The following is a 26,692-nucleotide window of genomic DNA, read 5'->3' on the forward strand; positions in this document are numbered from 1 at the left end:
AAATGCTGTGCATACAGGCAAAGCAAACCAAGGAATTAATCCAGTGCTTCCCATGAGCAGGCAGGTGTTCAGCCATCTCCAGGAGAGCAGGGCCCCATCATGGACAATGGTTGCTTGGGAAGACAAATTCCATTACTCCAAATGTCCCTCCCTCGCTCCTTCATCCCTCACTTTATACACTGGACTTGGTGCCCCATGGTCTGGAACATCCCTTTGGTCAGTTGGGGTCACCTGTCCTGGCTGTGTCTCCTCCCAGCTTCCCAAGCACCCTCAGTCTCCTCACCAGCATGGCAGTAGCAAAAGCAGAAAAGGTCCCCATTTCCTGCCATGACTCACAGCCACGTGAGTCAGGCTTGCTGCAGAGAGCTTTCAAGAGTTTGGGCTTCTAAGCAGATATTAATATTTAAATTGTATGTTCTTAGGAGTTTAGAGATTCAGTGTGGTAATTATTTCATTAAGAACAATTTCTGGATTCAGATTTTATGATTAGTGTGACAAGGAAACCACCTGAACTACTGTAACAAAAACTGACTTCTGAAAATGTAATAAATGTGACAGCCTAGAGATATATTCTGTATACCCATTCTGCAAATAAAAATCTAAGTCAAGTCTTTGTCTTGAGTTAATTTGAGAGGGAACAGAATTTATCTTGATTAAAAGCAGAATGACTACTGTTTATTACACTAAGGTGGCTAGTTTTATGGGCAGAAAATTAATTCTTGATAAAATTGCAAACCTTTTCAAAAATCTGTCAGAGACTGCCTCATAGCAAATGCTTCAAAAGGAAAGCTGGCATGGTTAAATTAGCACGACAGGGGAAAATTGTGAACAGCATGGTAAAAAATGAAAACAAACCAACCTTGAAATAAGATTGAGGTGATAAAAGCTCAAGATACTTAGTTAATTGGAAGTCTAGTACTTTGTATTCTAGAAAGTGTGTTATAGATAAGAAAGGAAAAAATTTACTCTTTCTGTTAAATGACTGCGGTGAGGTGCCTCATTTATTTTTACCTTCTTGATAAGTGTATTTCATTTTGCTGGATTGCAGTTCCTTCTTTTTAAACCACCTAGGGCTATTTTGAAATGAATTTTTTGTGCCATGTAAGTGTTTTGATGTATATGATTATTTTTCAGCAAACCATATCACAAGCCATTGCTGCTAAGTATCCTCGAACTGTGCTTCATTCCTCTGGCTCCACCTCTGCAAGACCTGCAGGACAAGCTGGGCGAGTGCTCCAGGGTCAAACCAGTGTTCAGTCAATAAAAGTTGTTGACTGACTGACTGTCTTTCTCACCAGTAGGGGTTTTTAATCAAGGTACCTCTTCTCAGTCTTTTTAGATTGGATGCAGTAAGGCCTAAAGTACATATCATGTTTTTACCCTTTTCTAAAAAAGGAAGGTTTTTCTAAGTAAAAGTGCTTTTATAATAAAACCTGGAGGGGAATTTTGTTGTTCTACCTCCAAACCTTTATTATTAAGACAAACACATTTTATTTAAGGAATCTTTTGCACACTTTTAAATAAAGGATACATTGTGATTTTTGTCTGAATCTCTTTGTTTAATCCCAATGATACTAACATTCATTTGTTCAAGACCAAGTGAAATTTATTTTTATTACAAATACTTCTAGTTGCTTATGCAATTAAGTGTAGTTTACATGCACCTTAATTATATCCTACAACAGTGTATTTAAATAGAAAACAGCAGGGTGGCAATCCTCCATACCCAGGGTCCAATTTAGGCTAGGTGAGGTACCCAGTCCACGAAATTGTTAAACGTTTTTATTTTCCAAGATAATGTTGCAGAACTTGATGAATACTGTAGGGTTCCAAGCCATCTGTACTTTAGATCCCTAATTTGATAGCCTTAGGGTTTACTGGTCTGTTCTTTGTGTTCCTGGGATGCTCTGTAGCCAAGTCAAAAAAGGTTGCAGACAAGGGGACAGTTTGGAATAAGACTTCAGACTAAGATACAGATCACCTTCTTAGTACAAACAGTAGGGCTCAGCACAAAATAATGCTGGCTGTGTGCAAACAGAAAAGGCAATTAAATTCCTCCATTACATGATAAAACTATTGCTATGTTACAAAGAAGATTGCAAAGATAGGCATTTACATATTTTTTTCAGGTATTAAGTATAATCAGTAATAAGAAAACCTTTAAATATATTCATCAAGACACTGCCAAGTATTAATTCAATATATGAACAAGAAATAGGTAAATAATTGCTAGATGTGTTAAGTATTAAATAACAAATGCTTTTTTTGGGGGTATGTATACAGTGTTATGCCATGATAGAAAATTCTGCAGCCAGCCACATGTGGCGTCTACACACAATGTTTTTGTTTTTCTTCACTACATAAATCAAATGCTGCACTAGAAAGATTTGTCATAATCCTAGCAAGAATTTACAAAAACCTAAATCCCAAATGAGGCCAGATGCCACCTTATTTCTGGAAGTGTTAATTGATTTATACACATAACTTTCACTTATTAAATTTAATTTTTTCCATGTAGAAAACATCTTATTTACATTTCATATCAAACACAAAGTAGCTTAATTTGCAGCTCCCATACAGAATTACTTCATCAGTTTCAGGTCAGGTGTAGAAATTTTAAGTGGTGAGTCTTGCTTAGCAGTTATAAACTACCAGCCAGCCATTCACTCTTAAATTTTTTACATTTCTATATAGCAAGCGTCTGAGAAAAAGTAACTATTTTAGGAGTGCTAGTTCTTCTAGGGTAGAAAAAGCTGTACAACTTCAAAATAGGTTTTTTGTTTCCCCAAAAGATAGTTGAAAGCCACTTTCCATCTGGCATGTAATTCCATCATATTTGCCATGTTTTGTCTGTGAACTCATGAAATGACACATTTCCTGGAGTCCATGCCAGTGCCAACTGAAGCTCTGATCTTCTCTGTAAAATAAGAGAAAACACTTGATTGGTGTGCTCTGCTTTGCTCAAGGTCAGACTAACTGAAGGGTGTCACCATTTAACCACCTGTGCAGGACAGCTGAGGGAAGCAAAGTTTGCACACGTCTTCCTTTAGAAACCTTAAGTCTGACATAAATGCTTTTTCTCAAGCAGCCTCACCCCTCAGGAAGGGCAGTCTCAGAAAAGAAGAAAATGTTTTCCATTCCTGCTCTGGCCACAGCTTCCCAGCACCAGCAGGGACCTCAGCACAGCAGTGCAGTCTCCCAGAGGACGCTGTAATGTGCTCTGTGTCAACTTACCAGCTAAAGGCTGAAGTCCTGCCTCCACCAGATCTTCATATAGATGTTTAACAGGATTCTGATGAGCCAGCAACGTACCATGCAACCAGATGAGCAACATTCTGTTTCCATGTTCCTTGTAACTTTTTTTCCCTATGCAATATGCAAAGTATTTGTTCAATATGCTTGAAACAGTGTATTTTGTGCCTTTCCACTTAAAAAGTTCCAAGAAGTTTTAAACTCACTCATATGCTCTTACTACCTTTCTCATCTAGCAAAAAAAATGAAGACTGAAACTTAAAGTTTTTAAATGTTTTAAAAACATTTTTTAAAAAACTCATTTTATCCTAACACTACTGTTAAGACATAAAAAACACCTAAGGCATATTAAAATTAATTTTTCCTTTAATTTTTCTCCATGCTGTGGAAATATACCCTGGAATAGTAGTAACAAATACAGTATGTGCTGTAGAAGTATTGTTTTCCCAGCACTTGAGAAGCCTGAAACCAGAAACTCATGTTTCATGGCAGCTGTACAGACAGACCATGAGTAAAATCACTCTGTGTCATGATGTTTCCCAGATCCTCACTTGCAGCATGACCCCCAAGACTCTTCCATGATGCTCATGGCTTCTAATTTTGATCTTCAAAGAGATCAATTTTGATCTTTCAAAGAGGAAGGTGCCCTCAGGCCAAGAGGGAGACCAGAAGTGTCCTGCACTGCTACAACACTGCTTCCCAGGAACCAGGGACAAAGCTTGTATCCTTTCACTATGTGATACTCACATAGCTTAAAAAGCAACACTGCCTTGTGGTGTTTTTTTAATCCTATATGTTATGTCTGGCCATTCAGATATTGTTACCTGTCCACTGCTCTTCTATGGCTTTAATTTGTTCATCTGTGAACTTCCAGAACACAGCCAGTTTTTTCCATACAGGGGGTTTTAACTGGTTGTATGCTAGATTCCAAAGGGAGGAACGGATTTGCTTGGTCTGTATACTATGATCTTGTTTGAAGGATATGCTGAAGTCTGACCCATTACCACTGTGAGCTAGATGTATCTGAAAAAGAAAGCAGATGATTAATTTTATAACAGAGCTGTGAACCTTTGCTCAGTGGGCAGTGTCCTGTACAGATGTAGCTGCTGACAGATGATTTGCTCAGTGCCTGTAAAGGAACTGTGTGTGGCTCACAGAAACAGAACTGAAACAAAGAGTTCCAGTGTCTGTTGCTATGTATTACTAAGTTAGTTGCAAAATAAGTCACTTTCTCTGCTACTTGAAGCACAAAAGCAAACTAACAGTAACTGTCGTGCCAGTACTGCTGTGCTGCTCTTGTCTGTATGTCACGTTTAGAGCACAACTGGGTTTCAGGTACAGTTTTTACCCTTTTCTCCTCAAAGCACTAATCTCTCCCTGGGGAGAGGGTAGGCACCATGGGCACAGCGCCTGCTCAGCCTGCTCCTGCCTCTGCTCTGTCAGCTTCCCTTGGCTGGACTGGGGACTTCCAGATCCTCTGCTGGCACCATCAGCCATTAGGTTTGTCCTAGGGACCCCCATTCAGCAAAGTCTGTAAACACCAATATGCACATGTGTGTTGAACATGGATCTAGTTTCATTCTTGCATAAGTAAAATCAGATAGAAACCAAAACCACATGGATTTTACCCTCCAGATTAAAAGTAATGTTACTGTGTGCATGGCTCACCTGAACCAGGAGTGATGAGGTTACCTCTTGTTTGGGCACCTTGGTAAAAACCATGTCAATCAGTGATTTCAGTCCTAGTAAACTGAGCCCAGGAACATTTCTAGGTAGGTAAGCTCCAGCTATTTCTGTATTTTATTATATTTATGTACTAGTCATGTTTCAAATCAATCTTCAAAGGGAAAAAAATTCTTTACAAATTTGATAGAGGATGATGAAACAGATATTAAGCAAAAAAAGAAATGGCAGTAGGCCATATGTTAAAAATGCTAGGCATAAAGTGCTTCATTCCAAATTCAGAAAAGTACAGCAGGGTTATTTCCTAACCTTATGAGAGACTGAAGAGAAAAAAAAAAGTCACAGTTCAGTAACTAAGCATTGTCATGTGTGTTTGATTCCATTCATCTGATGCAGATTTTATTTCATGCTTCCTGACACGTGCAAGGTAAATTTTAGGATATTCTACAGGTCAGCTTCAAGGTCTCTCCTTTTTTGTGATGTTTAATTTTTTTAAAAAGTCACAGAAAAAATAAAAACCTCAAGCAAAGAAACAAACAAAACCCTTTGCAGCAGCACAGCTTCTCTTTGCTGCTAAATGTATTTTGAGGCAATGGCAAGGTGGGATAGCAATAGCTGCCCTCAAATCCAGTTAAACCCAGCCTGGACAATGATAGGGAAGGTTGGGTAGAAATGATAAATAGAGAAATAGAGAATACAGGGTTGGGCAGAAATGATAAATAGAGAAAAGGGCAAACAGATGACACACTTTAGTATCATGTGCCCTTCCTCTCAGCTACATGACATTTCCTTTTGTAACTAAAGCTTTGTCACAAATGATAAGTCAGCTGAATGTAACAAAAAGACAGTCCTTAAAATAATGGTTCAAAATGCTGTAGCTCCCTATATCATAACACCACCTGAACAGCATCATATTCCATAGCTGTAAGACTTAAACTGTTCCAAAGGTTGCACTCTCAGCTTCAGGCAACAAGATATAAACATGTTTGTATTTCCCAACACCTCTGGTGCTTCTGCAGAAAAGCATCTGCTTAACACCTTTTCTTCTCTTCAGAAAATTCAGTGAACAGTGCCAAGAGGTTGAGAACATTATGGGCTTACTTCTGTCAGACTTGTCATGTCTTCTGTGGCAACAGACTACTTCTAATTCCACTTTAAGCCAAAAGAAACAATAATGTACCTCACAATTCCAGCTGAACTGGTGCAAATCAAATGACTATACAGAGTGTTCATGGAGGCATTTTTTGTAATAATTAATCTATATATGTGAGTCACCAACCCTGTAACACTAAGGGTCATGAATTTGGCCACTCACAGCAGGAGTGGGGTGGTAAAACTGGTTAATTCCTGTACCTGGAACAGGATCAGTATGCTTACACACTTGGCTGACTCAGCAAGAAGCAGGAGTGAGAATGAAGTCAAAAACAGATATGGCAGGTACTCATAGCCCTGTGTGCACATTTAAGTAACAACTAGGGAAAGAAGATGAGAAATTCAGACAACCTAGTTATGCCCTTCACACTTGTTGCAAAGTTCTTTTCCATCACATTGATTTAATTTTATAATTTACACACAAGGAACAGAAGAGGGAGCTCCTGCTGAAGTAGGTGAGCTCTTGCTTGCAGAGGAATCACAGACATCTTAACTCTTATTTTTCAGCCACAGATTTTACTGTACCAAAGGATCCAGGAATCAACATGGATCCGTGTTATCCCAACCATGCTGCTGATGGCACAGTTTAGATTTGGCTTAGAATCCCCCTCCATCCATTTATGTGTAGAGCACAAGGCAGGAAAGCGGTAAGATCTGCTTACAGCCTTACAGCTAGTCAGGAATAAAACCTGGATGGGCTAGAGGCTTTCCCATTCCCAATCCTAACTTTAGTTCATCGAGGCCAGTCTTGCTGCCTGCCAAAAGGAACCACCTAAGCCAAAATGCACTTCAAAATCAGAATAGGCTTTTCCCTTAGGTATCTTGTGTTTAATGAAAGATGCCTCTTACCTGTTTCATGGCAAAATATCTTTCTGCTTTAATGATCATATCTACAATGAGGGCATGATGGCTCCTTGCTGCTGTGGCTAGTGCAGTTTTTCCATGCTGAAAGCAGAGACAGTGAATCAGAACATCATCTTGGAAAAGTGTGTCATAGGAGAAACACAGAAACTGTTTGCAGATCCCCATCTCTCTCTCTCTCTTTCTCTCTCTTATTTTTTTCCCCCAGGAAAATATATTTACTAAAATTTTATAGCTTTTGGGTAGCCACAATAAAAGTTCTATGCTCTGCACAAGCTGGATCCCCTCAGCCCAGAGCTGGTCAGTTTTCTCCCACACTAAACTCCCCAGTAAAAAATTCTGGTGACATACAGCTGCTTTCAGAAACCTGCACTCAGACTGCTGCATCCTTCATACCATGCTCCAGTCACTGCCCATTCAAACTACCACAAACACATTCCATTCCCATGCTATGGTTAAATGGGCATTTCAGATGGATAAGCTGGAAATCTCCAGCTTCAAGGGCAAACCTATGCCCTGTTTTAGATGGTAAAAGAAGGTGGCTCACAGAATGAAAAGAAAAAACTACTTTCTCATTACAGCTGAAAGGACCACAACTGTGGGATGATGCTTCATAGGTATAGAAGGAGCCACAGTAATTAAAAGCCATAACTGCAATTCCAGCTGCAGAGGTTTGTTCAGTCTACCTGAACCCATCTCTCCTATCAGCACTTTGATGCACAGGCATTACAGTGGCTCTAAAGGGATTTCTCTGCAATTGTCTATTTTCAGCAGATCTGCACTGAGTGCAACTGCCTTGGATTTAAACATTTCTGGGTGTTCTCCACATAACAAGTGCCAAGCATTTCTAGAAAATTAGATCTAAAAGAAGCCAATCCCTTAATTAGAAGGTTCATTAATTAAATTATAAGGCATTTCAACTCTCCAAATATTATAAAGTTCCCTAAGATAGACCTTTTGAATTCTAGCTCCTGGCTCTGCTCAAGATCTTCTAATTAATCTGTTTTTAGAAGAGCATCACATTGGAAGCCAAGGAACATACATTTCATTAAATCTGTTAGGCATAGGCATATTTTATATGTGAAGAGTCCAGAGGCCACAAGAGCTCCTTGGGCTCACCTCTGGAGAGGTGCTCTGCATTTCAGAGGGAGGGAGAGGTGGTGGATAAGGGGGGTATTTCTGTGCCCCTGTGCCAGCACAGACACTGCTGGCATCCCACAGCAGCCTTGCACATGGGGAGCATTCTGTGCACTATCACTCACAACCAAAGACAGTTTTATCTGCAGATGAGCTGGAGGAAGAGCTCCCAAGAGTGCATTTCCTGACCTCTGACAGGAGCAGATGCATGGCATTCTCTGGAGACTGAGTACTCCTGCTGCCAGGGCATGGAGACCAAGAAAATACTGTGCAATCGAAGCAGGCTCCCCTTCTCCCTTCTCCCTGTTACTGTTCGGCAAGGACTGTAACATTTTTGGCATCTCAGCACCAAATCAGTTCTAAGGGCACTGCACTTGCATATGTTTGCAGCACTGGCATGGTCTCAGGGGTCATCCAGAAAATGGGCAAGGAGCAAGCTACTCAAAGAAGTAAAACCAATGTAGAAAGGTGATTTGTACCAGAACTTGTCCTGGCTCAGAGCCAAATTCTCATAACAAGTCCTGAGCTCTATCAGTGTTGCTGTAATACCAGGGCACAACCTCACCCAAGGGCTTGCAGGTGCTCTAAGGTCATAGGCAATAAGTAATTTTTTGTGTCTACCTTCGGAATACAAATAGGTGGAAAAATTTTCCCAGTGGCTAAGGTGCTGTTTAAAGTGGACAAGATTTCAGTCTGGGTTGATCATTCTGAGAACTGCTGCCCTTTGAAAAGTGTAGGCATGATTCTAAATGGAAACAACTACAATGCAGCATCATACCTCAGCATACCACCCACACTCAGAGCCCCAGGCCTCATATCAGGCTAGGGCAAAACAAGACAATCCTAATCCATAAAGCTTCACTTTATAGTGAATAGGAAAGTTTTGTGCGAGAAAGTTACGTTTGAAAGTTACAAAGGGCGAGATATTCCTCATAATAAACATCAAATTATGACAACTCAGTCATACAGAATATCAAGAAAGTGGTAACAGTGTAAAAGGGGACACTCAGTCTTGCAGTAGTTTAGCAAAGTTTGCAAATACTGGGTTTGGTAACTCCATCCTCTCAAAAGCACTTCCCCAGCAACTTTGCTTGGGTACTTCCTCCAGCCATTGCTATTTTTGTCTCTATCTTTCCAGGCAGAAACACCATCTCAGGTGTTTCAGTATCCACCTGGATGGATCTGGAATGTCACCATGATTCTCAGATGACCTGGTGTGCTAAAGGACAAACTCTCCAAAACTGCACCTGGTGAAGCTGCATCTTTCCTGCCAAGGAGCCTGGCTGCAGGTGCACAGTACAAACAGCCACAGGCCATTTTTCCTTTTGCAAGCCTAGACCTTTTTTTTCCATGAAAGGTCTCTGGAAGCAGTGCTTGTCCTCCTCTGGAGCTTGGGAGTTTTACATTTCTTCACCAAAACCATTTCAGATCTCTGCCAGCTGCAGGTATAGCAATATTAAAAGAAGGCCTCCTTTGCAGTTAGCTTTACTTAGCAAACACAACTGGCAACATGTGCTTTATGCACCTCTGTAAGGAAGATCATAAAACAAAAACTAAAATCATGTTATCCTTATACATGTGAGGAATGCAATTTACCTTATCCATGGTCCTGAGATTGCAGCCTGACTTCAGCAGCACATCCACCAACTCCACATTGCCAAGATCAGCTGCCAGATGGAGAGGGGTTTCCTGCCTCTGTAATTAAAGACACCAAATAAATGCATTAAGTAAAACTTACTACTAGAAGCAGCATCTCACAGGCTGAACCTAAAATAGATTCACTACAAGAGGTGACTTTGGTGAGAAAATACTGGACAGAGGGAAACCATTTAACTTTTGAGTGATCTGCCAGTTTTCTTTCAGGCAGACAAGAGAGCATATGGGATCTCCTCAGGAAAACCAGGCAGAAGTTCCAGCTGGCTCAGGAAAGAGTTCTTATTATGCCCCTCTAATGTACTGTAACAAGCTTGTCCTCTCTTCCCTCTTAAAGCAAGGTGCTTTGGACAGAGGGCTTCATGTGTCTGGCAACCCACACCCATTAGCTTAGAGCAAACCTTTCAGTCTGAAAGAAGGGTTGTATTGTCTCTACATAGCTATATATACCCAAATTTGTATTTACTTATTCTTTTACAGAAACTAGAGTAAGAAAATCCACACATGCATGGGTGAAACGCAGCAGCAAATAATGGAGTAACTGTGGAAGCCCTGCCTATATGGAAATGTTCCTTAGTATGTTTCTTGGGACATATTATCCATTTAAACAGAATGTTTTATGCTTATGCTTCTCTGACACTGCTAGTTTACTTTACTCATGGGCCTGGTTAGAGAATTTATTTGGCCTTTAGATCTCAATTAAAGGTTTGCATACTAAGAAACACCAGGCTTATGGTTCCACATTAAAAATCTCATCAGTTAATTGTACAGTTTACACTATGATCACAAAATCTCGTTTATTTACCTTACTTTTTTTTTTTTCCATAAATAAAAGATATTTTTTTTATTCATACACCACCTTTTTTTCCTGCAGAAATTTGAGGATACATAAGTACCTACTGTAGGCAACTTCAGGCAATCTAGGGACAAAGTGCAAAGCATTTCTAAAAGATGTGTTGAAGAAATTTACAGAATTCTCTATTTTATGTGACGAGAAAGACTTGTCATTCAACTTTACTCCAACCACAAATGACACTGTGTCTTCCACAAAATTGTGTATAAATTAATCTCTAGCAATAAAACGAACAATGGGAAAGGGTGAACCACAGATTTCTCAAAGACTCATCCTTGTTGCTATAGTGGGGAGCTCCTCCACATGTGGTGAGGGAAACCAGGCTGCATTTCCCCAGCAGGAAGCCACAGCACCCCAGAGGGGACTCACAGCTCTGCTGGGAACAGCCTTTCCACAGCTGAGATGTGGAAAGGCTGATGGGGAGGGGGAAGAGATTCCCCTAGAGTGCCACTGGTGGCAGGGCAGTCTGAACACAGCTGGACCACTGGAGTCTGTCATGGCCAGGGGCCACTGTATGTGAGCTTTGTACAGTTTTCTGCCATATGGACGGTGGGCACTGGGTGTCACAGAGATTTTTGGGAGCCTAGATGTTGGCCAGGTCACTGTAGTCTACCTCTACCACCACTCACTTAGATTCTGGATACCTTGTGTGGTAGTTTGCTTGCCTTGCTGCCTTGCAGTATCTTCTTTGATAAGACACTTCTCGTTCATGCTCAGTAAGAGACATCTCCAGAAACTTATGAGTGGCTGCTTCTGTCATGATCCCTTTGTCCATCTCTTTGTCCCTAGAAGTGGATCCCAGCAGCTGGGCTTCCCTGCCTTCCCAACTGGAGCAGTCAGGAAACAGTGTGCTCACCTTGCTGACAGATGAATTTGCTGCCTACCTAAGAGGTCATTCAGAGATGGACACCAGATAGTTTTGCTTCTGTTGTCATCCTTGTCTTTTCCCTTTCCTCTCCTGCTACAGGCCAGGCTTTTGAATCATGCCCCTTTTGCCCCTCAGCAGGAGCTGCTGTTCCCTTTCTAACCAAATCCACATCTACCTCCATCATCTCTCCTTGAGTGCAGGCACAATTATTATATTTGAGGGCTGGGTCTCTGGTTAAGCAAAGGTGTGACACCTCCAACTAAGTGAGTTTTCAGTGTTCATGTGGTGGCTTCAGAGCTTCTCAGTGTCCCTTTTTGTGCTCCTTGATCAGGAAACCCTCTTTTTCTTCTGAGGGCATTGGATGGCAGCTCAGTAAGCAAGGGCCATACCCAACACAGCATTGGAAATCCCTATGTTTCATCAGGGTGGGCAAGGCTCCTCCTTCAGATGGTGTATGAATTTATTGGGACTGAATTCCTGCTAAGGCATGAAGTCCCAAACTATAGGAGGCAGTAAGAATTTTCCACACATGACGCCATCTGAGAATTGACTGCCTCAAGGCAAATCCCTGTGTGGCTTTCCCAATTAACTGTTAATTGTTACTCATGATAATCAAAGCCATGCTCACAACACACACCAGTATAAGCAGTGTGATTAGTGAGGATATTCAAGGAACTGAGTGGTGTTACAAGAAGGTGGGAGGGCCTTGTCCTGGGGGAGAAGAAGGGGAAAATGCCATTCATTCCTCTCTCAACAAAGTGCCTCTCCAAGAAGGGAAAGGAAAATGCGTAATTGTTGATTTTCTTGATGAGACAGTGACCTGAGTTCACAGAGTGACATTGTAAGGCCCAAAAACACCAGATCAGGCATAAGCCAGTGTTTTTATCATTGCTATGCCAGGCAAGGCAATACAAAGTGATATGCAACATAGCAAAGGCAGAAATGAAGGTTAAGAATTATAGGAGGTTTTGTACAGCAAAAGAAAGGATCAAGTATGACAGCACCAAAATAAGCATGGCACACATCAGTGGTGGATATGATCTACAGTGAACTGATCTGAACTACAGGGAATCGACTAACCAAAGGCCTCCAAAGACCATGGACACCAAACAGGGTGAAAGAATCCTGATTGAGGGATAAGGATAAGGAATACAGGTGTAGCTGTCCGTGGTTGGGGTCAAACCAGCATTTGTTCCTTCCAGTGAGCAGCTGGGCACACTCACTGATTGCACCACAGAGACCCTGACCTTGTCACTCAGGGTTGCTCAGCTGTGCCCAGCTCTGTCCCCTCCCAGCTCCCTGTGCACCCAAGTGATTCAGAGGGGGCACAGAGTGTGGAACAGAGAAGGCCTTGATGCTGTGCAAGCATTGTTCAGCAACAGCTTTAACAGGGTTTTCTTACCAGCACTGCTTTGGTCACAGATCTAAAACACTGCACGTGGTGGGTTGCTTAAAGGAAAAATTGACTTCTTTCCAGCCCAATGACATTCTGCACTGGGCTTCCCTCTGAAGCCAACACCAAAGAGATATTTCTGTCATTCATTACACATGAACCGTAACACTTGAACAATACATTACCCAATCATTTTCTGTGTACAGAGCATTGTGCTATCCTTATCTTGCTCAAACAGTATTAGCACAGCATGTACCAGTGACTAATACATATGTACACACACAAAAAGATTAGGAGAGAACTGCCTCTTCCTTCCTTTTTTTTTTGTACCCTAAGCCTCATAAGGAAAAAAATTCAAGCAAACCCCACATAATCTCCCCTTTACCAATAAAGCTGTGTAAATTCCCAGCCATTCTTACGTGATTTAAGGAGTTTATGTCGTGATTGGCATCCAAAAGGCTTTTTACTACCGGTAGATTATTACTGATAACTGCTAAATGGAGAGGGGAATTCTTCTGCTGTGGAGGGAAAATAATAAATTGTTATACTTGGGTATATTATTACAAGCTCATGCAAAGAAAGAAGTTCTTATTGAAGCCCACCTCTTGCAAAGGTGACATGCTCTAGCAGGGGTTCAAAACTGCAGAAAACACACCTGGATGTGTGGAATCACATCAGAGGTGGCAGCTGCTCCTCCAACACCCACAGAAGTGGGTAAACAAATACAGCTAAGACTGGAAATGCTGGCTGCATTGGGGTGTGCATCAGTGTGCCACCACTCAGGAATGCAACAAGGCACTCCCCTTAATTGCTGCTACTTGGGATGTGCTGCTATCCTGATAACAGAGAGACTGGGGTAATGTTCCTGGTCCCTCAGAACAGTGCTTTGCCCTTTGTTGAATAGCCTGGGGAACGGTTCATTCTGATTTCGGTAAACTGATGTCGAAATCTCCTTTCCAGGAACAAAACCTTGTCGCATGTGGCTGCTGGAAGTGCTCTTCATACAAAAGTGACTTGCTGCCGTATTTATAAAATATAACAACTTTGAGTTTGTAAGACAGAGGTTTTATTTGAGTGATTATTTATTAATCTGTCCAGGGCACAAATACAAGAGTAAAAATTCACACTAGGTTGGCAAGATCACTTTGTATGTTGAACCTGTGACTGATCAGTTTCTCACAGAATACAGCTAAAGAATAATTCTATACCAGTACCAGTCATGATGCCAGGCACCAGCTCAGTGTCTTTATAAAAAACAGCCATTTCTTCAGGGCTACAGAAAAATATAGCAAGCTCTTATGCAACAGTGTGATGGAAACCTTTGCAGAATGTAAGTTATAATTTCTTGAGTTGCTTCTGTTGCAGAAAGCTAATGAGAACAAGCAGCACAACAACTGCCTGATCCTTAAATAATTTCAAGCACATCCTAAATTGTTATTCTTTGATAAGTTTCTGCAAGAGGCCAGTGATCATGGCATAAGTCATGAAGTCCAGATTCCATTTTCATCCTGTACTCTAGAAGTGGAAAATAATTTTTTATTCATAGAAAATCTCAAATATTTATCGTATATAAACCGAGAGAGGATTTGGATAATAGAAATACTTCTTTCCTTTTAAATCACAAAGAATGTTGGCATGCAGATTTTGAAGGCACTGAGGGTGCATTTACCTGCAGAGGATGAAAGCACTGAAGTGCTTATTTACATTTCAATTATCTTTATTCAAAATCATGTTGACCCTTTGCCCATAGCATTACTACTGCTAAGTTCAGGCAGGGCACTGTGCTCTTCTCTGAATGCCTGTCTCTTGGCTTAGCAGGTCTGCTCTGCACTGCACCAGCCTGCTCAGGCACACACTGGGGTGGAGACAGGACCTTGTCTCCACTGCTCTGTGTGGGTTGCTAACCAACATCTACAAACCAAATAATAATGTGTGCAGGAAAAAGTTCAAGGAACTACTCAGTCTCATTCAGCTGTCTGAATTCACCACGGAAAGACAGGACAGGCTGAGCAGCAGCAGAAGAATTATTCTGATAGACACTCACCTCAGGTTTGGGAACCAGGTCAATATTCTTATCAATAAGAAAAGTGACCAAGGGGAGATGTCCATTCTGAATTGCGACCTGCAAAGCACTGCTATTGTTCTGAAAGAAATTTGAATGACAGAAAAATGTACATTTTTATTGCTGAAAAAACCCCAGTATTAAAGAGAGGTACAATTATGGGACAATCTTACATTTAAATTTGCCTTAGTGTCCCCTCCACCAATAAAACCTTTGACAAAATGATACAGAATGAAGCAGATCAGCAGTCAGGATGATGTTTTTGTCAACAGTGAAGGAAATTTCCGTACTGTATCAACAAACATACTAAAGAACACCAGTATCCTATAACCCCACCCAACTTCTCTTAAAAAAAAAAAGACAGATCAGCATCATCATCTATACTGTTCCTTGGACAACAACAATGCCAACACATTCCTACTTTGTTAGTCTGTTAGACCCTTACCAAGCAAGTACAGTCTCATTAACCAGTAAATCCATAGAATAGTTAATAAATCAATAGAAAAAGAAACATAATTAAATTAATAGAAAATAATTTTTTAAAATTAACTTTTACAAAATAATTCATGTTAAACAAACAAGTTCTCATTCTGCTGGAATCACAAACTTCCTGCAGCAGGCTAGCCAAGGCCATTCAGCAGACATGAGCTGGACTGCAGTTCAGGAATCAGATGTAGAGAACATGATTGTGATCAGATCAGTCGCATGCATTACCAAAAAGGAGTATTTTCATTTATCCTGGTTGGTTACGTTTTCTAGTAATATGTTGTATCAGTGGGCATACAGGAAATAAAAAGCTCCACCACGGCACTCCATCAAATAAAGCTAATGTTATTTTTCTTCATTTTTTTTGTCCAAACATTTGTTTTATTCTCTTAGTTCTCTCAACATTCCCTATTTTAATTGTATTCCCTGCTTCATTTTAAAAAATCAAAGCAAATATCCTTTGTTAGTAAGGTCCTTCCCACAGTCTGGTATGTCCCACCAGGAGGGACACTGTGCACATACCTGAGTTGAAACATTGATGTCACTCCCTGCCTCCAGTAAGAGTTCAGCACATTTTTCATGACCTCCTTCAACAGCCAAAAAAAATGGAGTCTCTCCATTCTAGACCAGAAGAGACAAAATGTCTGTTCCAGTTTCAGACATGTGACTACAATGCTGAGACACAAACAGCTCCACAAAGTTAGGCTCCATCAGGCTCATCCAACTCCTGAATGACATGGCCACTCACCAGCAGTTAAGTGACAGGTGATGTTGGTCTGGACAGATGTATAGTAAGGTTTACAATACAGAGAACTATTTCATAAATAGTAATCATGCTCTTTTTGGTGGGCAGCAATTGTTGCCATTCAACACCAGGCAACACCACTAGTAGGCCAGTACATACAGTAATTCCAGTTTCTGTCAGCACAATGCCATGGATTTCTGAAAAATTCACAATTCCAGGTGCAGGTCATAAGGAGAACTTTTAGCAGAAATAATTCTGTTTCATATTTATTTTGGATCTTTTCACACTGAAGGAGTCTCTATGTCTCCACAGCAAGTCTATAAAATGGGATACATCAGCTACACAACGATCTAATTTCTGCTTCTCAACATCTAGAATACACAAAGATTTAATAGAAATTACTCTGGTGTTTCAACAGTCAGAGAAGAATCAATAAATCCTAATTTTTCTTTGCTTAAAATACTGACATTATTCTGGTAAACTTAATACATTTTAGTACTTTGCTGATGCTATGGGAAGAGAGATCTGTTCATACACAGATCACAACATCTCCAGTTGGGTGGGAAGGTTACACCATTAGCCATGCCAAGACAGGGGCACAAGCAGCACAAGCTTTGTGTGCAGAAGCAACAAAATTCTTAGACAAGCCCTGGAAACACCAGGACTCCTCCTCTCAAGGAGGCTCATGTGCCTCACAATAGGCACAGCTGAAAACAATTTGGATAAGGGGGAACTTCTGAACTCATCTGTCACTGATAAAGAAAGAGGGGAGCCTTGGGTAGGAGTCACTGGTTTTGTCCACTGGTCCAGTGTTGGAATGCACTCCCACACCCAAGCAGGTGCTTACAAATTAGGAAAAGGGGTTTCAGTTTTACCCCTGACAATTACAGAAAAGCACTGGAACTTGCCATTCTTTTCTCACTGTCACTGGCCCAGTGCCAGCACGGGGGCTCTGGCTGAGCTTTGAAAATGTTTCTCAAAACCTCTGCCTGTTTCTATCGGCAGCAAGCCAAATTTTACCACCTGAACCAATAAGTACTTAAAAGATTGTACAGAACTGCTCAATTACCTTTTTGGACTGCCTTAGCCAGTCTGAGAGTTCTATCTGCACTGTGTTCAACTTAAATTTCCTTTGTAATAAAGGAAAATAAAATTGTAATACTGTTTATTATTTTTGTCATTATTTAAACCTAATCTTTCATCAAGCATGTCACAATACTCAATATACCATACAATACTCAGGATTACCTTCCCAGTTAACACGTGATGAATAAATATGCTGGCTGAGCCTACCAACACTCACCTGGGAAAGCAAATTGGGTAGGCAAAGTCTGCAGCCAGTTTTGTGCAGCTGAGTTCAGATGGACAAGGTGCACACCTGAGATCCCTCTGCTGAGGGGCCTGTGGTGGTTTGTGCTTGGTGTCAAAGTCAAACTGGCTCAATTAATAGGCTGAAAAGCACCAGAAGTGCTTAGAAGTGAGATGTTAAGAGGAATGGGATCACATGGCTCAAAAAGCTGGATGACAGAAAGCAAGGGAGGTTAAGGCCTTCCTCTGTTCTCCTCTGCCAGTAGTTACACAAAGGCTTGTCAAATGTAGGGGAGGATGTGTGTAAGGGATAGAGGACTGAGGAAGACACTGAAGGAGTTAATGGAGTTTAATTTATTGGAGAAACAACAAGGAAACAGGATCCAAAGTTACTAGGCAACCAGCAAGATTAATGAAGTCTCCTCAGTGCTGCATGTCTTCCCTTCAAATCTGATTTTTTAGAAAATTTTTCAAATCTCTAACTCTATTTCTTTCAATAGTTTAGTGTACTTACCTGGTTGAGGTCATTTATTTCCTCCCATTGTTCAAGCAGAATTTCTACAACTTCACTGTGACCATTTTTGGCTGCTAAATGCAATGCTGTGTTTCCCTCCTTGAAATAAAAATGTCAAATAACAAATTTTAAAACCCAGAATAAAGGCAATAACTAAAACCAACACAAAGCCTTTGGTCTTTTACATACAATTCTCTCTAACATAAAAGGAGAGGGAGGCAGCTACACACAGCCTGTGCCAGCATTCAGTCTAATGGTGCTGATCCTGTTGTTTGTCTGAAAATTTCAGTGTATACCAGCAAAAGGATCTGAAATTCTAACTCTTAACAAATTAATTAGAAGAAAACTTCAGGTACTGGTTCCCACAAGGGTGGTTACTACACTGAGCCTTCAAAACCACTGATTTAAAGAGTAAAAAAGCCTAGGTCAGCATATAGAAATTTGTCTTGGCTTTGATATCAACATTGCAATCTTTGATCTCTGTCACCATCAGTGCAATTTCTTTCCAGGAAATGAACAAACACAAAACAGACATAAAACCAAAACCAAAACACTACACCCCAAGCAAATAAAAGCTACTAACAACTTCAGGCAGAGCAGCAGGTTTTGAACTAAAAGAAAATGGCAGCATACAAAATAGTATAAAAATGGCTAAAAATACTAGAAAAATCCTAACTCTCAGAAAAATGAGAGTACAGAACAGTTTTTCATTCACAGCATTGAGTGCGCAGATGTGGGAATCCTTTTTACCATTGATGGCTACAGTGTGATGGGGTTTAGTGACCCAGGAGATGAGTTTCTGTTCGGGCTTCTTACTTAATTTGCAGGACCACAGTATTTACCTCCTGGTGCTGTTGACACCTTTAACCTGCTAGATGTCTGGGACAACACTATTTTCAACCTCTGCTGATAAACTGCTTAGCACAGCAGAGCTCTGGGTTGCACTACAGCTTTTAAACTATTACCAGAACACCAAATAAAAACACCCCAACATCACTTCCTGAGTACTTGCTTTGGTGGTTCTGTAAAGGCAGTATCTGACAAATTCATATTTTTTAATGTACTCGTCCTTGCAATGCCTCAGATGCAGAGAAATACTAACTTACTCCTTCCAGAAATAGTCAAGAAAGGAAAAATTAATTCAAGAGCAGACTTTGAAAAAAACTAAGATACCTTAAAATGCAGTGTCAAAGCAAACTGAACCTGATGAAGTGTTAAGGTACTGCTGGAAAATAATTTATAAGTGTTTATTTGCAACCTGAAGCTTTTAAAAAGGTTTGAAGAAATGATCATACTGTGACACACAGACACAGAGTGAAACAGTGAAAATATGAACTCCCAGAAGAGAGGCTGACACCTTTATCACCAGGCTTTCCCACTTGTCTCAACAACAGCACATGCCAGTCTTGCTTTGCATAAATTATGAATGTGTATGGAAAAGTCTCCTGACAATCATCCTACTTCCTTTATCACTTTTTATGTTTATTGCTCCCATATATCACTGCAACATATGTGCAGAGCACTCAAATATTTGATTGTATAATAACCACAGTGAAGCATAATAATCTTTCATAAACACATTTGTAGTTGCACTTCTGTGTAAAATAAAAATTTACCTTATCTTTTTCAGATGTAAATAGCTTCAGAGCAATCAAATTTTTGATCATGTCAACATGGCCTTTTTCAGAGGCCAGAAGAAATGGCTTTTTACCCTTCTAGAAAATAATTATGGAAAGAAACATAGTGTTACAGAAAGTAGAAATACTTTACTTATAGTTACTAGATATATGGCATGCACATGTATACATGTATGCTACATAAAAATTTATATGTCATATGACTAAGGAGATTAACACAATAGTACATACATAGAGGAGCAGTAATTAAAAAACACACTTAGTGTACATAAACAGATTATACACCTAGATTATACACTATATATCATGAATAAAATACAGAAAAACTCTTCAGAAATGGTAACAAAATGGAAAATACACTCAAAATATTATAATTCTATTTTTTCTCAGTATTAAAATATTTATTGAAAGAACTGTGTCATTAAAAGTGTGAGGATGCTCACAAAGAGCATCAATGCAAAGAAATTGCCAGGTTTATTTGCAAGGGTTAATTTGTTGGATCCAAATTCTGGAAACAGAGACCAGAACTGACATATCTCAGAATTTTCATCCAGGAGGCCTGAATTTAGCACTGTGTGCATTGTAGAGGGTTTTAGTGGTGCTGAAACTAACAAAAACTTTTCAAACCATTTAGGAACTCCACTGCAGAAAGTTATCTTGACACAAAGCCATACCACTGTCCAGGCAGTAAGGCATGTAACCAGCTAGGTAAAATGGCTTCATGTCATGCCAGTAGTGCCTGTAGAAATGTCTAGGGGGAAAAAAAGCATGCACCTAGTAGAGAATTTTGATGTAACCTCAACAGCTGGTTGAGAAAATCATTTCTCATCTTTCCCAAGGTGTAAACCTTCAAAGTTGGGTTTTGTTAAATTAACTCTGTTGAGTCAGACTTGTCATTTGTAAAGAAAATCCAGAATTTTGCACCCTTGGGTCAATAAAATTCAAGAAACTCAGAAAAAAAAAAAGGGGGGGGGGGAGACTTGTTCTTTAGGTGTCAAATCTCATAGGAATAAGTTTTCCTGATGTAAAGATACATAAGTCATCTGACTTATCTACACAGCATTTCAAAACAAGATCCCAACACCACGGAAATTAAAAATAAAAACACAGGAAACCTGATGAGGAAAAGACACTGTCAGTGCACCTCTGTAGGGTGGCTGCACATAGTTCTGTGTTCTACATTGGTGAAACATGGCCATGTTGGCCATAACTGGCAGGTTTTGGTAAGGGGTCTGTGAGGATGAGCCGTGTGGGAAATGTCAGAGGCTGCCCTGTGCTGGTCACAGACATTTCCAGCTGGCTCCACAGTGGACCAAACTGCCCCATGATGTTCCAGGACAACAGAACCAAATGATGCCTCTGTGAAAATGTATTCAGGGATGGCTGGGCTCTGCTGTGGGGAGGATGCACAAGGGGAGATGCAGGAGGACACACAGGAAATGCAAGGGAGGAGACACAGGGGGAGGTACACCCACAGGGTGACTGCAGCCCATGCAAGAAGGCTTCTGGAGGAGAAGAAAATAGTATATAAGCAAGGAGCAGGAAAAAAGGAATCCACTGGGGACTGAACCCAACCTCCTCTGCCTCCCATTGCCTTACCATGACTGAGCATCTCGTGCAGAAAAAGCAAGGACAGCAGATGGTGTCCGCAGTCCAACTGAAATGGGCAAAGAGGGAGGAAAGGTGTTGCCCCAAAGTGGTTGTCTGTTTCCTTTACCTGTTTTTCAGTATCTAAGTCAGTAATTAAAAGTATATGTAACTGCCAATAAATTAAAATTCACTGAAATTCTCCAAGTCAAGATTGTTTCCCTAAAACAAAAGCCTCATGACATCAAAGAAATAAACAGAAATACACTGTACCCCATCAGGTTTGTTCAAGTCGTTCAGATGAAGATCTTGGAGGAAATAATCAACTATTTTAATGCTGTTGCTCTGAGCTGCAAAATGCAGTACATTCATTCCTTCCTGAAAAATGGTAAGTCAATCTGTAAGAATGTTTGATTTTTTTTTCCATAAACATAACACATTTAGGGTTGGTAAAAAATTGTCATCAACAAACCTCATTCTTAGCCTTTTGATCAGCACCTGCTTTAACTAATTTTCGCATTATATCCAGATTTCCAGTCCAAGCTGCAAGATGAATCACTGTCAGGCCATGCTGCAAATGAAATGACAAAGGCAGAAATTACCATCAAGATACCTCAAGCCAAATTTCTTTCAATCTTTTTGATTGATTCAGTGTATTAGTAGGTTCCAATCTGCATGCTTTTAGAAAAGCAATAGGAACACCTGATACTGTGGGTGGGATTCATCCTAAATTAAGCTAAATGCAACAGAGCAAGACCTAGATAAATGTTTTACCTCTTCTTGACAGAAGGTGTGGCATCGCTAAAGAAGAACTGATCCAATTTTAAGACAGAGGGATTAGGTCCCACCTGGAAATTATTTTCTCTCTCCAGAAACCATGTAGATAGATAGTCCTGGGTGCAGTGGATGACATTTCAAGTGAAAATATGCAATGACTATATTTCCATGAGTCACCATAATTTTCCATTTAGGCCTCTTTCTAATGGTCTCACCACTCAAATTCTCTAAAAACTTTTTCTCTTATGGAAAAAAAAAAAAAAAAAGAACTCTGTTTTTAACATCTTAAAAACAAAAGGACTAGCTCAACTCCCTGCTCGTGTGGCCTCACCTTGAGTGGCTGGGGACAGTTTTGGATGCCACAATACAAGGATATGAGGCTATTAGAGAGTGTCCAAAGGAGAAACACAAGGATGTGAAGGACCTTGAGGGGAAGAAGCTGAGGTCACCTGGTCTGTTCAGCCTGGAGGAGACTGAGGGAAAAGCTCCCTGCAGTTACAGCTTCCTTGTGAGAAGAACAGGAGGGGCAGGCACTGACCTGGCAGGACCAGAGGGAATGGCATGGAGCTGTGTAAGGGGAGGTTTAGGGTGGATATTAGGACACCTCCTCCTACACCATGTGCTGCTCTTCTAATCATTCTAGAGGCTCTGCATGGAACTCGCTCCACTTTATCAATCTTCTGTGTATTTGCAGAAATTGCTGTGGAAAACAGTGGAGGGCAGTATGAAATATGTAGCTGGTATATCCAGGCAATAAGATAAATCTGGGCTTCATTAGAATTTGTGGCTGTGCCCCAAAAGTCTGCCCTGAAAAACCCCCAAAGCTATGAACACTGGAGGCCAGTCACAAGCAATGCCCACTAGGCATCCATCCCGGGAATGCTGTTTAACATCTGCATTTTTGACCTGAATGATGGGCAGAATGTATCTGCAGCAAACTTACAGGCAATATTAATTTGGGAGGAATAGCTGACAGACCATATTGGTGTGCTTCCATCCAGAGAAACCTTGACAGGCTGGAGAAATGGCCTGCCAAGAACATAACAAAATTCAACAGGGAAAAATGCACAGTCCTGCCCCTGAGGAGGAGCAAACCCAGGAGGCAGTAATACTGGCTGCAGACAACTGCCTGGAAAGCAGTTTGGCAGAGGAATACCTGGGGCTTCTGGTGCACACTAAGTTGAACATGAGTCAGCAGCGTGCTCTTGCAGCACACAAGGCAAATAATATCCTTGGCTGTGTTAGGTAAACACTGTGACCTGGTATTCAGGTATTCAAGTTATCCAATACTTTGAGCAATGTTTTTTCCTCTAAAAATGCTTTTTTTTCCATATAAATATGTGCAGTTCTAAGACAAACCAGAGTTTTTACTGCAAGCTCTTGATTTTGCACAATTGGGAGCACAAGAGAAATATCTGCTTTTAGTGTTCCTCAAGGGTTCTATACATGTGAATAAGAACAAGTAAGCCTGCTTACCTGATCTGCCATGTCAAGTCTAGCTTTGTGATGAAGAAGGAAATCCACCACGGACATGTGGCCTCCTGCAACAGCAAAATGGAGTGCTGTGCGCTTCAGCTGGAATAAACAAAGTTTGTTTGTCATGTCTGTAATATTCTTTTCCCTGTGCAGGTGCTCAGGATTTTGGAATTCTCTGCTTGTTATGAAATGTACCTGTTAATATGTACTATTTTATACTTCTCCTTGATCTTTATTATACGTATTTTATTTTGTTTCCTTGGATGAAACTTAGATGTTGATCTTAGAGAATTCTTGTAAAAACAGAATCATTTTGTTAGTCTACATAGTATTGTCCCTTCATTGAAATGCCAAAGTGGGATTAAGTAGTCAAACACTGTGTAGGGGAGGTGCATGCAGTACAAGAAGCATCTTTGTTTATTATTTTATTGTATGGCATAGTTTGAATAGCTGAGGACTATATGTAAGCAGTTAGATTTTCTTTTGGTATCCTCCTTGCTTTTGACTAAACCTCTGCAATGCAAGCCAAGATTTGTCCCTCATTCACTTTTAGTCACCTTCCCAGACTGAATCAACATCTAGGTAAAGGACCATCTTGCAAACAGTGAGTAATTTTACACAGGTGACTGGGCTCAGTGCTTCTCAAGAAGACTTTAGAAGACTAAAGTAATTAATGGTATATATTTAAAAGGGATTTGTTAAATTGAATTAAATTTTATTGGAGAGAGTTTTGCTTTCAGTTAAAAGTGGGCATAACTGGTTTTAACACAAGTCACTGATAGTTTCCATACAAAGATGTCTAAGAGATTTAATCAATTTATTTGAAAAGCCAGTTTGGATTTGTTTTCTTAGCTTCTCTGAAGATCACCTGACTTTTTCATGTATAAATTTAAATTTAAAACCATATGTATCAGAAGGAATAAAAAGGTGGGATTTATGACACGTATTTATGTCAGAAAAAAGCCTCTTTTACTATAGGAAGAGTACTATCAAAAAAGTTTATCTTTTGACAGCCTTTCTTATTTGGCTTGAGAGTACAGGGGCAGGAATGTCAACATTAACAAAAAAAATGACTTTGCCAGCATAACATATGTCCCTGCTAGGACAATCAATCAAAGTACAACATCTCTGCAGCTATGCTAGTAACTCTGATAGTATAGGTCTAAATCAAGGATGGCAGAAAAAGTTTCAAACTACTGGACTGAAAATGTATTAGTTTAACTTCCTGAATTCTGGAAAGCAAGAAGGAAGAAAGAGCTATTTTAAGTGATCTTTTATAATGCAATTGATACTCTCAGTACTCAAGAGAAGTGTGCTCAGAGGAAATTTTTGTCTCCTTGTTTCATAAACAAATCAATATATATTATATTGATATACTATACTATCTTCTAAATTCCCCAGTAGAGTGAAAATGCATGTGGGCATGGGAAGCAATTTTTTTCAGAAGCTAAAATAAATAACATTGGACACTCACAGGCAGATGATTTATATGTAGCCATTGAGAGGACACTGCTATGCAAACCTCCCAGGTTAGTATCATGACTGCTTGTTGCTGTTGAACTACCTCTCATGTGGAACACAGTGCTATATTCAGCTACTGTGAAGCATATAGATTTTAGGCCTCGTGTTGAATTCAGCATAAGAAATGTGTTTTCATGTATTTAGGGTAAATCTGAGCTCTGAGCTCAGGCTGGAGCCAGAGGATGTTGTAGAATGCTCATACAGTTCCATGCAAACCATAGAGTAACACTTTCTGGAAATTTGTAATGCTAGCAGCATTAATTCACTCTTAAAGTGATTGTGAGGTAAGGTCATTCCACTCATAAGGATGATAACTACTTGAGAGAGTAGTCACAAAAGAGCTCTGAGGAAACCCTAGAGCAATGGGCACAGTTGAGAAGCCCTTAGTTCCCATTGTGATACACTGACTACAGTGAAACCTGAGAGTGATGCTGTACAAATCCTAATGTCCATAATGGCCATAAATGGTATGAAATGATTCTCCATTCTCAGTTCCTAGAGGGCACTTCTGCAGCCTCACCACCTTGCAGCTGAGGGGGAATGCTGGCACTCTCCCATGCAACCCCAGGGAGTCACCCTTCATATAAGTGATCTGTCAGACACTTTATACTCACAGTATCTACAGCATTTATATTGACATTCTTTTTAAACAGCTTTTCCATGGTATCCAAATTGTTCATTTTTGCAGCATATTGAAATTCTCTCTCATCTGGCAGTACTGTGGGAAAACATGATAACAAAAACATATTATTTAAAAAGTAGCCATAACCAACATAAGGGATCATGATACTGTTTGTACTTTCTGTTATGTGTACTGATTTATTGTTACAAGAATCACTTGGCTCTCATCATCAAAGTACTTAATGACTATATTTTCCTCCTTTAGAGACATCTGGCTGATATCTCTAGTTTCAACTTTTAAGTGCAACTAAAGGGATATTTTTCGTAACATGAATTATCAGAGTTTGCACTCACAGGAAGAGTTTGTTTACAAAGCTCTTACTATCTAACTGTGTCCCAAATTACTGCATAGGCATAGCAGTGAATGCTACAAACTGTAGTATTTATTTCCTATTCTTTGAGAAATTGTTCTGCTTTAAAACACACCACCAAAACACAAAATATGTAAAGCAGTAACTAAACAGTGTGATCCAACTGGAAAAACAAACCAAAACAAACAAAACCCCCTTCTAAATTGAGACCTCCCCTTTAATGTCTCAATACAAAAATTAGCATATGTTTGGTCAGCTAAAGTACTTGCAAGGCATATTCAGTAACTCTGAAAAGTAAAATTCCAGTGTCTGATAACTAGTTTAGCTGGAGGTCAGAATATTTTTCATGTTTCTATGGTAACATTTAATTAATCACTTAGAAGAAAGTCGTGTAGCAGTTACACCAGTTGCAAAAATGTTAGTAGATACTTTTAATCCAACAGCATGTCACGCTTAAAATATAATTAGTTAGACATTTTCTGCCTAGTAAATTTGGGCTGAAGGCCACTTGTCCAATGATATCACCAAGGAGCCACCACTCTGTGGGATCAAGAACTACAGGAATTATCTGTCCCTTGGAGCCCTCTCAGGCAAGTTCATCCTACTGCATTATGTCTAAGTTCACTAATGCCTAATAAGGACACAGCTTGAGGCAGTATGACTGCACAGCATATTAAAGAAAATCAGGACGGCATTCATTTAATTGCATTTTAAATATTACCCCTGGCTATAATC

General features: G+C 40.1%; 2 protein-coding genes across 3 annotated transcripts in view; one reads left to right on the forward strand and one right to left on the reverse strand.

Moving 5' to 3' along the window:
- Positions 1–1,538, forward strand: part of POC5 (POC5 centriolar protein) — a 26,373-nt gene extending 24,835 nt beyond the window's left edge. For both annotated transcript variants that reach the window (XM_066339948.1, XM_066339947.1), the window contains one exon: positions 1,135–1,538. In XM_066339948.1, the coding sequence (XP_066196045.1) occupies positions 1,135–1,278 (144 nt within the window). In that variant the 3' untranslated portion in view covers positions 1,279–1,538. The remainder of the gene's footprint in view (positions 1–1,134) is intronic.
- Positions 1,445–25,789, reverse strand: ANKDD1B (ankyrin repeat and death domain containing 1B). Its single transcript, XM_066339946.1, has 14 exons — positions 25,580–25,789; positions 23,445–23,543; positions 21,664–21,762; positions 21,465–21,569; positions 19,584–19,682; positions 17,968–18,066; positions 15,923–16,021; positions 14,897–14,995; positions 13,272–13,370; positions 9,682–9,780; positions 6,937–7,032; positions 4,077–4,275; positions 3,235–3,366; positions 1,445–2,917 (listed from the first exon to the last, which is right to left on the reverse strand). The coding sequence occupies exons 1-14, from the start codon at positions 25,748–25,750 to the stop codon at positions 2,859–2,861; spliced, it is 1,554 nt and encodes a 517-aa protein (XP_066196043.1). The 5' UTR covers positions 25,751–25,789; the 3' UTR covers positions 1,445–2,858.
- Positions 25,790–26,692: the final 903 nt, after the last annotated feature.

Source organism: Sylvia atricapilla, chromosome Z (genome assembly GCF_009819655.1).
Source record: "Sylvia atricapilla isolate bSylAtr1 chromosome Z, bSylAtr1.pri, whole genome shotgun sequence".
NCBI classification, from domain to species: Eukaryota; Metazoa; Chordata; class Aves; order Passeriformes; family Sylviidae; genus Sylvia; species Sylvia atricapilla.